At 43.6% G+C, this 15059-nt stretch overlaps 2 protein-coding genes across 3 annotated transcripts; one reads left to right on the top strand and one right to left on the bottom strand.

The window, feature by feature from the left end:
- Positions 1-6660: 6660 nt before the first annotated feature.
- On the bottom strand, positions 6661-9828 carry LOC120646071 (protein ROOT PRIMORDIUM DEFECTIVE 1-like). Its single transcript, XM_039922780.1, has 3 exons — positions 9519-9828; positions 7138-9358; positions 6661-7046 (listed from the first exon to the last, which is right to left on the bottom strand). Exon 2 carries the CDS (start codon positions 9273-9275, stop codon positions 7926-7928), a length of 1350 nt encoding a protein of 449 aa, XP_039778714.1. The 5' UTR covers positions 9276-9358; positions 9519-9828; the 3' UTR covers positions 6661-7046; positions 7138-7925.
- On the top strand, positions 9821-14805 carry LOC120646070 (aladin-like). 2 transcript variants are annotated; one of them, XM_039922778.1, is made up of 15 exons: positions 9821-10135; positions 10237-10292; positions 10386-10547; positions 11062-11176; positions 11277-11376; positions 11494-11676; positions 11914-11972; positions 12068-12155; positions 12231-12306; positions 13018-13117; positions 13223-13274; positions 13842-13979; positions 14083-14170; positions 14266-14328; positions 14434-14805. In XM_039922778.1, the coding sequence occupies exons 1-15, from the start codon at positions 10078-10080 to the stop codon at positions 14458-14460; spliced, it is 1365 nt and encodes a 454-aa protein (XP_039778712.1). In that variant the 5' UTR covers positions 9821-10077; the 3' UTR covers positions 14461-14805. The 2 variants fall into 2 exon arrangements, with proteins under 2 accessions (XP_039778712.1, XP_039778713.1); XM_039922779.1 differs by having other exon boundaries at positions 9823-10135; positions 10197-10292.
- The last annotated feature ends 254 nt before the right edge of the window (positions 14806-15059 follow it).

The raw sequence follows: 15059 nt of genomic DNA, 5'->3' as shown, positions 1-15059 counted from the left end.
CGGGCACAGGCACGGGCACGGAGCGAGCGGGCAGGCACGAGTGGCCGTTGTGGGCGAGCGGCGATGGCATGCGGGCATGCTAATCCGCGGGCGCTCGCCAGGAGAGCTAGCAGCGAGCGATTTCCAACAGGGGTTATCTTTCCTTTTCTGAAAAGTTATTTCTACACAATTTTTTACTTTTGGAAAACTACAACTTGTAAAGATAATTTTTACGTATAACTTTTTGCACACCTTCTTCGAGGATAAATTATCATCACAACTTTTTATGATATACATAATTTTGATGTATAACTCTTTCCTAACAATTTGAAGAATAAATTTTTAGCACAACGGGGCACATGCGAGTGCCGGGAGAGAGGCGGACACGTGCGACGGCGCTGGAGCCTGGATGGATGAGAGGCGAACTAGAATTCTATACACCTTGCAGTCATGATTAAGGCTGGGCGAAAAACTCGAAACTCGCTAGCTCGCTCGACTCGCTCGTTAGTAGCTCGGCTCGAGCTCGACTCGTTTTATAATGAGCCAGCTCGTTTTATAACAAGCCAGCTCGCTTTATAATGAGCCAGCTCGAGCTGGCTCGCGAGCTGCTCGCGAGCCATAACGAGCCAAGATAAATAACAAATATTGTATGAATTAGTTGAAACGATCAACGAATAATTGTTGATCATGGTCATGGATGATAACATACTTATATTTTTTATTATAAAATTCACATTATTTTATTTATTTCACTTTAAATATGCATGTGATGTGTTTTTTTATAGATTTACGGTTATCATCCCTATGTAAATATTTTTATACTCTGGCTCGCGAGCCAAACGAGCTAGCTCGAGCCACTAACGAGCCGAGCCGAGCTAGCTTTCTGGCTCGTTTGTATAACGAGCTATAACGAGTCGAGCCATAACGAGCCGAGCTATAACGAGCCGAGCCACTAACGAGCCGAGCTGGCTCGATATCCAGCCCTAGTCATGATAGGTGTTATCCTGTCCATCCATCTGTGAATTGTTCCTGTATCGAGATCTGAGCCAAACATTAGGGTAGCAGATTTATGTCTCGTCGATGTATTCTATACGGTGGGACCAGAGTACATGTACATATTATATACATTATAAAAGTAACACCACATCCTCACCTCAGCTTTCAAAATCATTTGAACTGTACCCCCTCTCCTTTCCTCTCGGCGGCGATGGCGGTGCTCCGGCTCTCCGCCGGAGCAGATCCGGACCAGGTGGTAGCAGATCCGGGCGAAGAGGGCGGTGCGCGGGGCGAGCGGTCCAGCCCTGCGACTGCTGGACACGGGAAACCGGCACCTCTGCCAGGCCGCCGAGCTACGGGGCGCCGCCATCGCCATCGGCTCGCTCCCGGAGCTCGACGGCGGCTACGGCGCCAGCACTAGGAGCGTGGACCTTTACGGCACGGCTGCCGGCAAGCGCACCGGCGGCTGGTCCACCTTCTTGACGGCGACGCAGGTGCGGAAGCCCCGCCGCCGCCCGCCGCTTGCTCCTGGGTCCAGATCCAGCACTGGAGAGGTCGGATCCGGCGTCTGCGGTCCTAGATCCGGCGGGCGTCGTGGCCGGCGGCGCTTGCTCCTAGGCCGCCGCCTGCGGCCGCATCTTTCGGCGCGGGGGTGTGGGGCTCCAACAGCAGGAGCTGAGGCAGTAGGCGCGTGGGCGAAGCCGATGCGGCGGCGGCGTCCTGCCCCACATGCCGCTCGCCGTCCCGTGTCGGCGTCATCGTCCTCGAGCTCCATGACGACTCCGTGCAGGCGCTAGGAGGGAAGCCCGCCTACCGCGCATAGTTGTGTGGCCACGGCGGCGCGAGCTGCCGGCTGGTGGGACGCATGTGCGGAGACCGTCCACACGGTCACCGGTGTTGGCGACGCTGACCGTGCGGTCGCGTAGTTCTTCAGAGGCCACTACATCGAGCTGTTAGGGAGCGACGGCGATGCCGGCCTGCAGCGTGCGAGGAAGAGGATGACGGCCGACTGCGGCGCGAGCTGCCAGCTGGTGGAACGCATGTGCAGCAGGAGCGGCGCTGGTGTGCTACCTCATTCTCGAGTTCTCCCCTGCTTCTTGCTCTTCCCTTTTATTAGCTTATTATTATTTTTTTCAGTGGACTGATTTCTTTGGAAAAATGTTTCACGTTCTTTTCATGTTCTGTTCATTACAGCTTGAGGTGTTCTTTTACACGAGAGTTTATCGATGCTATTATTCCGCTTATTTTCCTTGTTGGAATCCCCCCAGCTTGCTTCTCTGAATGGCTGTACTTCATGCATGCGCTGCCGCCTGCTTGTACAGGAATCACACAAGTACCATTTTCAGTTGTCGTTAAGTTTTAATCATGGGTGCCGCTCAAAATGCCGAATTTCTGGTAGCTATAGATTCAATAAAATTTTTGTGCTTGCTCTTCCACATCCACGGCCATCGCAATCTGCGAGAGGCGAGTGGAGTCCAGCTTTCTAGTCCGGCCCTTCCTGTTCTTCGATCTCGTTAGCTCTTCTTGGTTCTTGGTGTCTTTAGCTGTTTGAACCAATAATTCCTTTGCAATAACTGTTCATTGTTGTTGTTTGTTCTTTGCAATAACCGTGCAAAATATATGTAAAAATATTCATTTTACATGGATGTCGGTAAAATTGTAAAGTGTATATATCATCGTGTATCATCAGAGTTCAGCATATCTTATTTCAACATTTGTGAGGCCTTTTTATTTTTATTTTGATGAGACTACCTTCATGATGAATATGTGTGTTCAAATGGTACATCATGAGGTACCATCATGTATATTTCAAATTAGTGTGGCTTGAGTATATCCATCACAATGTACATTATCTGCTTTGTAATGGGTTAATTTTGAATTTTAAATGATAGGAGTACCATGACTGTACAATGATGTATAATGAAAGTCCATGGTTAATGCGTGTGCTTATTTGAGTTAGGGAGCATAAGACAGGTTACCTGGACTCATGATAAATATATTTTATATTTATGTGGTAGAGACCACTGTACAAGTGGATTGTTATTCTTCCAATTGAACAAGTACTATGTATAATTTGAATTAGATGTTGCTGTGTACTCTTGCCTCCATCCACTTCCTATGTACCTGTAAACAAAATATGAAAAAAGCTAGGTACAGTGAGATGTTATGTTGTCGGTACATGAAAACTTTATTTTTCTCTGTGTTGATATTCCTTTCCATGAGCAAGATATATGTAACTATATTTTTTATTTCTCTTGATATTATTTTTATGGGTAAGATGTGTGTGTTCATAGGTTTTTCGCATGCGGTACCCCTGTGTATATCGAAGTGTTACCTAGGTGCATATTCAAATAAACATGTTACCGGTCATAAAAAATGAGAAGATATTTTCAATATTACACCATGTGCAACGGTAATAATTTTTAAATTTTGAAATAAGTTGTACTTTAATGCATAGAACTTCACAATTTACTGTTCAACTTTATGTCCAGTCAGTACTGCTGTCCATTATCACTCCTGCACCTGTAGGCTCAAAAGCAAAAAGTACAGGCAGCTTTAGATTCCATCCGTCAGTAAAAGATTCCTTTCCCTAAACATAAGGCTTTGTTTGGATCATTCTAGATCCTAAAATGCACAATTCCAAAAAAAAGAATCTTGTATGCATGGAGTATTAAATGAAGTTTATTTGCAAAAAAATTTCAGAGATGAGTGTAATTTTTCGTGACGAATCTAATGACGGTAATTAATTCATGATTGGCTATAGTGATGTTACAGTAACTATCCTCTAATCGCCCGATCAAAGATCTCATCCTCTAATCGTCCGATCAAAGACCTCATTAGATTTTTCAAGATTACTAACACAGAGATCCTGAAGTTAGTTTTGCAAACTGACTTTATTTAACACATGTAATTATCGATCAAAGTCTGTTCTAGAAAGTTCCTAAAACAAACCAAACATGGCCATATATATATACATCAAAAGAAAACCTTGTATACAGCGGAATACGTTCACTGTGGACGAGATAGCACAGAACCCTATGTGTGATGAAGGGTCAGGATAACTTCTACCAGGGTTGCAAGGTGCAAGGATGAATTTGCGGGCTTAGAGCAAGTATTACAATCGGCGGTAAGAAGGCTGGAATCGTCGTGGTGGAGAGAGAAATGAAGAGAGAGAAAGAGACGGGCGTCTCGCCAGACGCCCGCTCAAGCCGGCTGAGACGTGCTCTCCCGCGCTGTGCCGCGCTGCTATTGGCTCAAGTTGCTGCCGCAGCGATCAACATCAGCGGGGGCCGCACCCTCCTGCGCGGGGAAGCGCGCGCTTGCAGCCGGATGTCGGCTAGATTATAAAACATGCTCTTATGCCCTGTTTAGATCTTTACATGTAAACGCAAAAAACCGTAAACACATTAAAGTGAAACGGAATCTTGCTAATTTGAAGTACTAAATGAAGTCTATTTACAAAAAATTTTGCATGGTTGGGCTGTAAATCGCGAAACGAATCTAATGAGCCTACTTAATCCATGATTTGCAACAGTGATACTACAGTAACCATCCGCTAATTATTGATTAAACATGGATTAATTAGCATCATTAGATTCGTCTCGCGATTTACAACCCATCTATGCAAAAAGTTTTACAAATAGACTTCATTTAGTACTTCAAATGCCCTCTTTACATCTTTACACAATTTTGCAAAATGAACCAAACACCCCCTTAGACGATTTGTTCTGCAGACACGGAGTCACGGACGACGCGGCTGACTGGGCCCATGTGCGCCGCATCGGATTTTTTAAGAGGGTGTTTAGTTCATTTTGCAAAATTGTGTAAAGATGTAAAGAGGGCATTTGAAGTACTAAATAAAGTTTATTTGCAAAACTTTTTGTATAGATGAGTTGTAAATCGCGAGATGAATCTAATGATGCTAATTAATCCATGTTTAATCAATAATTAGCGGATGATTACTGTAGCATCACTGTTGCAAATCGTGGATTAAGTATGCTCATTAGATTCGTCTCGCGATTTACAGCCCAACTATGCAAAAAAATTTGTAAATAGACTTCATTTAGTACTTTAAATTAGCAAGATCCCATTTCACTTTAATACGTTTACAACTTTTTTGCATTTACATATAAAAATCTAAACAGGGCCTTAAAAGTAACTTGCTCCTCATGGCGCGAGAGGGTTTTCCGCGTACGGCAGCTGACTCGCAGCAGGCCGCGTCACCCGGCCCGGAAGGCCTCTCCTATCTAGCTAAAGCGTGGGCCCTACCCTCCCTCCTTGCTGAGCCACCTGCGCCACAGCCTGCCTTGCTACCGGCAAGCACCCAACCAGCATGTGCTTTCTGCCGAGACAAAGAGAGAGAGAGGAGAGAGAGATGGAACATAGAAAAAGAATTAATTTTGCTGTTGTGGTGGTGCTGGACAGATCAGCACAGAAAAATTGAAGTAGTGAGAAGAATCAATTTTGTTACAGCGTTCTCGATTTTGCTGCTATGTGCTCATTTTGCGTGTGAGAGGGCTAAGAATGTGTTTACATGGTGTAATTTTTTTTACGAAATTCACCGTAGCAATTTTTTATCTAAGATTAGAAGGACTAAATATAATCTAATTATAAAACTAATTACATGGATGTCCGAGAAATCACGAGACGAATCTATTAAGCCTAATTAATCCGTCATTAGATATTATTTATTGTAGCACGACATTGTCTAATTATGGTCCAATTAGACTTAAAAAATTCGTTCGAAATTTCATCTGGGGTTATGGAATGAGTTTTGTCAGTTATCCACATTTAATGCTCCTAATTAATGGTCAAACGTTAAAAGTTACAGTAGTGCTAAATGTTTTTTAATCTAAACACACCCTAAATAAAATCTGCAACTCTCGCTTCTTATGGGTCAAACAATTTCAAATTTAACTACATTCATATAAAATGCAAAGTACTATTAACATTTATGTTACAAAATCAATATCACTAGATTAATTATGTAATATATCTTTATACTAAATCTATTTGTAGACATAAATATTAATGATTTTTTATATTTATAAAGTAAAAGTTGCATTCTTTTGTGGATGGATGAAGTAGATTGGTGTAGTTGTGATGCTACTGCTTGCTGCAGTGTTTCTTGCCGTTGAAGTGAGAGCTGGACCAGTGGAGCACAGATATGGCATACTTAACTTAAAATTCTTCCTCTATTATGTTTTTTTAGTTAACAATTATAAGTGTACATTAATTTAGTCTCCCATGTACATTATGCAGACAAAAAAAGATAGGAGATACATTAGCTTGGTTTGGTTTTAATTTTTAGAAAGCATATATTAAAAATTTGGTTATTCGCAAGATAAAGTACAATGGCTGCCGAAAAAAATAAAGGACCTAAAATAAGTTCTTTAACACGTTCCGTACTCTGTAATTGGTGATCTATACTAATAGCTATTTTTAAATAAAAAGTTTTATGTCAAAATGACCTCAAGATTGCAATGGTTGAAGTTGAAGATAACAATAGAAATTATCAGAGTTTATTCTGTATTACTTACATTGTTAGAGTCATCGTATTTATTATAGGGCGCGCAAAGCGCGCCTCAGGTTCTAGTTTGGGTGGAATGGAAGCAGGCACCAGGCACGCGCGTCGGCGACTGAACGTGCAAGCCGTGACGGACAGGTGGCGCTCTTCCAATCGTGAGCCGCATTACCGTTTACCATTCATTCATATATATGTTTATATCGAACAAAAGTTTATTGTTTGTTCATATAAAATGTCCGGAAGTAGATAATTTAAGCAATAATCGTGAGGAGGAAGAACAAGAGCAAAATAAGTGGCAGGGTGGATGTCGGCTTTGCCACCACCGAAGCAGCATTTGTAGGATGCAGATGGAAGATCCGGGCCTGTGGTCCCGCCGGCAGGGGCACCTCCACCTCCAACTCCAACGTCGCCGGCTGCGGCCTTGGCTCAGGCAGAGGCAGCATAGCTGAAGACGCGTTCACCCCGGCAAGAACCAGATCAGGGCGCACGAGGGTGATGATAAAGATTAACGCCAGTATCCACGTTCTCAGGCTGATGAATCCCACTACACATCAGCGATTGAAAATTCATCAAACGATTAGATTATGTGATTGTTCCAAGTTCCAACCTGTCCAAGAAGTGCAGATACCACGTACCTCTGAACCTGGGAGAGGAGGCCTGGAGCTGGAGGACTCGCCGGCGCCGGAGCCCGAGCCGGACGGCGGTCAGGCCGCCGGTGCCCCGTGACATCTTGGCGATGCTCGTAGCTGACGAATAGATGGTGAGCGTGGTGGTTCAAAAGCTCTGCACCCCTAGTACTCCTAGCAGTACCATTAGTATCCTTATAGATAGCTTCAGAGATCAGTGAAGCTCTGCTCTTCTAATGCTCACTTGTTGTACTACTACTACTACAAGTAGGCCCTGATGCTGCGATGATCCTATCGGTTTTAACAGGGAAGCGGTTGCAGGAGGCCTGCAACTGGAGATTCTCGTGTTTCTTGAACCGGACGACATTCTATATTTGCAGTTAGATGTATATCGATGGCATCATGTCCCTAGCTAGTTCAAAGTGGAAGCTATATACCAATCTGAAGCGTCACTGTATGATGGTGCAAAAACCATCTAAAAATTACCAAGAGACTGAATACTGTTGCTACTGTTTGGGTACCGATTGAGGAGGTCCATGAATTGGTCTGCAGGATGCAGCGTTGTGCGCTCTGTTCGCTTGTCTTATTTTGGCTTGTTTCGGCTTATTTCAGGTTATTCCCTCTCACAGAATACTATTAAACCAGCCGAAATCAGCCGAATCACCCAAGCGAACAGAGCGGTGATTGGACATGGTTGAAGATGCTGTGAGAAGTGAGAACAGTGCCTGTTGATACCATCTGCGTCCAGTAACCAAGAGTCCCAAACTATCCCTACATGTTGAGGTCTGCTTCATCGCTTAGTCACTCTTTTCTTGTGAGTCACAGAAATGTTGGTACGGGAGGTTCTCAGTAATACACTTCTTTCTATAGGAGTCACTGTCAGTTTCAAGTTCAAGTACGGTATTTGCAGTATCCACCTGGCACATGTTCTTCTGCAACTCATGGCAGCTTGCCTGATCATACTCCTCAGCAAACAAAGCTGCACTCTCCGGTTCACCGACGTTACGGCATCCAGACAAAATCAGATCTAGCATTTTCCTTCGCACATCATATACAGGATTAGGCTCAACTAGGCAGCCTTTACTGTAACTCTCCCTCAGAATGACTGTCTGTGCACTTCCCTTGGTCGAGATGTAGAAAATTCCGGGGTACTTAAGAAGAAGCTCCCGCAAGTTTACTTCCATAGCAAAAACTCGTCTGAAGTGCGACAGTCTCTCAAGTGGTATCATCTTTTCTACTGTAAGGCTGAAGAGTTCATGAAGAATACCAACAATACGTTTCTCAATCCGCTCCACATTGTGGATTGGATGCAAATCATTCTTCTCATAAGGCTTGGTGTAGGGAAGCCTCTGCCAGTTCTTCAGTTTTTCCCTAAAGCCTTTCTCAATCTTAAATCCAGTAGGGAAGTTGATTGGAAAAGCGTATTTTGTCTCTGATTCAGCTAGCCATTTTTCAGTGTACTCTTTCTTCCTCCATTCTTCAATCTTAGCTACAGCTAATTCGTCATCCCGAGAGACAAGTGACAGAGTATCAGGGGATTCAAGATATAAATCATGTGGATATTTTGGTAGCATGGAAGACCTGTAATCATCAGGCAGCCCAAGTTCCCTCCTCACTAGCCATAATGCGTGCATATTCAGACTTCCATTTGTAGAGAGCATGAGAAGTTTCTTCAGCCGCTGAACTATGTTGGTCTCATTCTCCCTGATCACTGCCTCTTCCTCTGCAATCAAGTCAGTCATCTTTTGTGTGACCTTGCAGCAATGGTTTCTCTTCACAGGGTGCATGTAAATCTGGAAAATGTGGGGGTATTTCTTGAGGAAAGCGCCAATCTCAATGTTCAATCCGACCTCATGTCTCCACTTTGAAAGAAGTTGGAGAGAAGCATATTCGTTCCTCCGCTGAGATATTAACTCACGTAAAGCCAAGGCATGCCTCAAGTTCCTCAGTTGGACCATTAGCTTGTCCAGCCTATGATCCCTTGTTCTGCCCTCCAGACGGGTTCTTGCTGAATCTACTGGCTTCTTCCACCTCCGCTGCACACCACGGATAAAGGGACCATACTGAAATATCCCACTCCCAACAAATATTCTCAGCCGCACGGAGAGGGCGTGCAGGTTTCCTGGACCGAATATGATCGATGCCATTTGTTTTTATGTTAGAACTCCAATCCTTAGAATACACAAAGCTTCATCAAGAGCCACAAGTGCATCTGTAGGGCAATGACAACCTGCCAAAGTTCAACACATGTTCAGCTTTTTCAGAGCATGTCATTGGCAGGACTAGCACACAGTAGAGGATGTATTCATAAAATTTAACAAATGAGTGTCAGAAAGTGGGAGCAGAGCATGACACAAGACGGTGTAGCAGCACAGCAACTCGAAGTTTACCTTCCTAGGCATTTCATCGAACATAACATAACCACTGATCAGAGCGACGGATGAAGCCCACTCCAGGGTGCTGCAAGCCTCGGTGGCCAGACGGAGGGCGAGAGGTGCCGGCTGGCTTCAGATTCAAGGTAGCAATTGGCAAGGACCAGGACGAAGCAGTGCGGTGCGGGAGGTGATCGGCGTTTCGGCAGGCGGGAAGTGGGCGGCGGGTGGCGTTGGGATAACCACTCCGAGCGCTGCGTGCCTCTTGGGCCGTCGGATTCCGTAACCAGCAGCCATCGGGCCGTCCGTTACCGTTTAGTCGGCGTTCCCCGTTCCCTCCCGCATCAGCCACCAGGGTTTAAGCAAGAGAGCAGCCACCTCGCCTCGCCGCCGACCAGCCACCCATCGCCGCCCTCTCCCCTACCGCTCGCTTCCGCCGCTGCCTCCGCCGCTCCGCCTCTACCCCCCGACGTTGCCTCCTCTGCTGTGTCGAGCTCGAGCCCCATTCCGGGCTGGGATTCGCAACCCTGAGCCCCAACCCTAGCAAGGCGCGAGGGAACGGACAAGCGGATCGACGATGCCGAGCTTCCCTCCGCCCGGCGCCGTCACCGTCTGCGAGATCAACCGCGACCTCGGTACCTCCCTCGTCTAATCGATTCCTACCCCCTTGACGACCTCTGAATCAGTTGGTTTCAGTGATGTGTGCTCATCCCGACCTGCCTTCCTCACCTCGCAGTTGCGGCGGAGGCCCTGTCGGACGACCGAGCCAAGGACGCATACGGCGATGTCCTCGTCAGTTTGCCCCCGCTAAAAGATTTCGCCACAAATTTTTCTTTATCTACGAAGCGAATTTGCTTATTTGAATTTGGGATTTGGCATTTGCAGGGAATGGTCTTCAGTCCTATCCCTTTCCAGCCAGACTCTCTTCCCCCAATCCGCGAGCCCCCTGCTGTAGAGCAACCAGAGTCCACTGAGAACGTGCCCACAGCTAGTGTGGCTTCCACCATATCCGAGTTCTTCAAACGGATGATCTTCCCTCCATTAAATGTGAGTTGGATTACTGTATCTGAAATGTTCACTTCACTCCAATTTGCCTCAAGTTTCTTAAACCATTTTCGTGTGCATTAAGAAGTTGGCAGTATATTATTTTACCTTTTTTGTGAAAAATGTCAATGTCCAGTCCCAGAGGCTGAATGAGTTGCCTGTTTCTCACTTCTCCACAATGAGCATACATGATTATATATTGGTTCAGTACCTTTGATAGAGTAAAGTAGTTACTCCGATTGCAACTATACAACCCACCTTAGATTGAAGGTTGGTGTTATATCAAGTTCCATTTTCTACTTATCCGACAGCATTGGAATCTATGCGTGGATTTGCTGATTCCTCCAGCAAACTTTCTAGTTTTTTTGTCATTACAAAGTTATCACAAAATTAAAGCCTCAAGTTTTTATCCTTGTGCCCTGTATTTGCCTCCTGATTGCTGAATTAGCTAAGTCCTTCCATGTGCTTTTTTAGAAGAAAATCATTATACTCATGAACAGTCATTCTGTTTTACCAGCCAAATCTGCTACAAAAATTTGACACCCAGAAAATAAGCTGGAATCCGCACAAGCATTGTCTAGCATTTGTGTCTGGGAAGAACCAGGTTATTGTACATGACTTTGAGGATTCAGGTGGGAACTGCCTACCTTGTTATGTTGTATTAATTTTATGAACTGAACTATATCCATCAACTTAGTTGCAGCCCATAATAATGACTGGCCCTTTTAACAGATGCTAAAGAGCCATTCATTTTGACAAGTGATCAGCAAACCAATGTTAAGGCTGTTGAGTGGAGACCAAATAGTGGCAAGATGATTGCAGTCGCCTGCAGGTGTGTATTACTACTTCCTGATCCTATAGCTCTTCAACCTGGCTCCTCACTCTTGTCATGTCTTAATAATTGCTGGCATATATTACTTTTAGATTGAGGTGATCATTTTTCTTTTAGGGGAGGGATATGCCTCTGGTCAGCATCATATCCTGGCGATGTTCCATTCATGAAAGCTGGGGTCACCCCTTATTCCTTTAGTGCCTTCCCTAGAAGTTCTGGTGGTTGGTGGATACTGGTGGATGTGCTTCGTGACTCTTCTTCTGAGCAAGTTACCTCGCTTTGCTGGAAGCCTGATGGAAGATATCCTTCATATAAATTTTCATAAGTATCTGGCAAAAGCTCTCGTTTGTTTTCATATATCTTGTTTTAGGACTGCAATAAATTCAATGTCAGTGTGGGCTAACTGCATAAAATTACATTTTTGCCAAATTCCTTGTATCTATCATCCATTGCGGATACAGAAAAGTTCACAATAAGAGTAGTTGTTTGTGCGAAGAACCAACAACTGTATATATTGTTTCCTTGACAAGTCTCCACATACTTGGCATCTGCCTCTTGTAATAGTCCATCTTTCACGATTTGGGATGTGTCTCAAGGTAGGCATTTGCTATCTTTTTCTAAATTCTGATGACCAATCCCATTTGATACAGAAATGTCTACTTATATCTGGAGACATTTTCTTTTGCTACAGGGTTGGGTACTCCTATACGGCGTGGATTAAGTAATATATCACTACTGCGGTGGTCACCTAGTGGAGATTATCTTCTAGCTGCTAAATTGTATGGTCTATTTTCATTTTTACATTTCTAGTAACTAATATTTCGAGAGATTTACAAAATTCATTATTATATTAGTGATGGAACTTTTCATTTCTGGGAGACAAACACATGGACTTCAGAACCTTGGTCTTCATCTAACGGATATGTGTCTGTATGTAACATCCTCAGTCCTAATAGCCTGTTTTTAATATTTTTTACATTGGAGCACCATACTCAAGTTACATTTTATAGATTTCTTCTTACTTTCGAGGTTATATGGGATCTGCTGGAAACAGATCATTTCCTTGATATTCATGAATCTTTTAGTTATCATATAAGTTATCTTGAACGTTGATATGTTTAGCATCTAAATGATGCATATGGAACATACCTATTTTCTCATTGCATATTGGATTACAGTACAAATATTGTAAGTTAATTTTTTTTTATTCATGACAACCTTGCATTTTTGTTTTTATTAATTTCTGAATGATTTGTAGTCCCAACAGCTGAAAATGGTTTGCTTTTTAAAGGAAAAAACTATATGAGACTTACTTATTTGGTGGATAAAATCTTTTGGAAACAAATATAGATGATTGTTTGGCAGTTAATAGTGACTAGCTCTAATTTTGTAACTTGAATATTGCATAAAGTTTAGTTTGATTTGATTGTATCTAAGCTATAGCAACACATAAATATTAACATAGATGTTTGACCCGCATTTGACTCTAGTTTGGTTATTTGAATATTGTAAATAATCCTGCTTTATGGCAAATCTACTTGGCAGCAACACATGATGTGTCCAGTGTACCTTTACACATTGGATGGTATCTGTTCCACAACTGTTTACATGTTTGCTAATTTCTACTTTGGTTCCTGACAGGGAGTGAATTGGGACCCAGAAGGTCGTGTTGCATTGGTATCCTTTTCTAACTTTACTACACTTGGCTCAATTCACTTCTCATCTAAGACACCATCTTTAGGTATATCCCAGATATCCCTGCAAAATTTTCTTTTTTGCTAAAACTATGCTGCTCTACTATTTGTGTGATGAATCCTGATAATTGTCCTGTGTTCCTTTTCTTCAGATGCTCATCTCCTACCAGTTGAACTTCCAGAAATTTCCTCCCTGATTGTCAGGTACAAACATAGATATTAGAATAAGCTCTTGATCTTATGGGCACCTCATGCTGCATAATTTTGCCATCTTGCATCCCCATTTAAGATTTTGATATTTCAACTGCCTCATTTCATTTGCTATTAATTGGTAATTTATATCACATGTATGCAGTGAATGCACTCAGCTAGCTCAGAAGCCGGTCTTAGTGTATATAGCATAGGTTTGTAGGATCACAAGGAAAGACAAGCACTTGTTAACTAACAGAAGCATGCAGACCATTTATTTCTGTAAATTATCTTCAAAATCTGCCTTTTACTACCACTGCCTGCACATGTTTTCGCTCAGTAGTATACTTTGTATTCACACCATTCGGCTGGACTTGTTTGGGCTGGTGAGGGCTGGAACTCTTTCAGCCTGCTTCCAGCCGGGCTGCCTGGTTCCAGCCGGGGAAACCAGCCCAGCAGCCTGGAGTAGGCCAGCCGATTGAGTTAGGAAGTTCACCCATTATTATAGCCTAGACTAGAATCTTACTTTGATTCGCATACTTATTTTGATTCACATACTTATTCTTTAATTGCTTCATCTAGCCGAGGCATAGAAAAATTAGCATGGGATGCTTCAGGGGAGCGTCTGGCATTGTCGTTCAAAGATGGAAATGAAATGTACCGTGGTCTTGTTGCTGTATATGACGTGAGGAGATCTCCACTTGTCTCAGTGTCACTAGTGTAAGAGCGAATTTTCTTTATACTGCATCATGTTAATCATTAACTTGTGTTTCCATGTTATTCCTTCACCATTCTTTGATGATATTCCTTTGCGCACATCCAGTGGGTTCATTAGAGGACCTGGAGAAGGAGCGAAACCACTTGCTTTTGCTTTCCACAATAAATTTAAGCAAGGACCCTTGCTTTCTGTGGTAAGAGACCTGTGAATCCTGCTTATACGATTAGACAAACAATGGCTTGCGCTTTCAACTTGTTTTGCTCACACATGGTTCCGCTGCACATGCAGTGCTGGAGCAGTGGCTGGTGCTGTACATATCCACTGATACTTCGTTCCCATAAACTCCACAATGTAAGTTTCTTCAGCAGACTTGCTCTTTCAGTTACCTATGATGACTTGATATTTGTGTTGCCTACTGTTTTGATAATTTGACGTACCTTTCCTTTTGATGTCTAGTGTGGTGTCACACCGGTTCAGGACTGAGTGTTTCAGCTACTGCTGTCGACCAGGAATATGGAATGTTTCACATACAGGTCGGAAGACAATTTTCGAAGTACTGCTGATGTCTTGCATAGGTGCATTGCAAAGCCTTGCTTTTGTTAAGCAGGTGCAATTTCCATGCGCCTGCTAGGAGAAATGCAAAGTATATGAATTGCATCCCATATATATGTAACATTGTAGCTTGAGAAAGGATGTCTGTCTATTAGCGGATTCGTCTCCAGATGGAGGAAAGGAAGTTCATGCGAGCTTCTGGAATGGAGGATTTGACCGTCCCTTTCCTATGGTTGAGCTAGTACTAGCAACGAGCTGTCAAAATCCTAGAAGCAAGCAATGCATGATGATCCGAGACGAGCAGCTAGCAATGATACACGTCCCATGCACCGCACCCATCTGGTATCTACACGATATAATGCAAGTCAAGTATAATAGTCAAAGCAAAAAAAGGCTGGTTTGCAACCTTGGCACGCCATGGTTTGCTATCTTGTAGCTGAGAATGGAGCGGCACTCTGTTGGTCCATGATGGCCACACCTCTCTCTCTCTCTCTCTCTCTCTCTCTCTCTCTCTCTCTCTCTCTCTCTCT

Source organism: Panicum virgatum, chromosome 8K (genome assembly GCF_016808335.1).
Source record: "Panicum virgatum strain AP13 chromosome 8K, P.virgatum_v5, whole genome shotgun sequence".
NCBI classification, from domain to species: Eukaryota; Viridiplantae; Streptophyta; class Magnoliopsida; order Poales; family Poaceae; genus Panicum; species Panicum virgatum.
The sequence above is the reverse complement of the archived record's forward strand: the minus strand, read 5'-3'. Positions and strand labels throughout refer to the sequence as shown.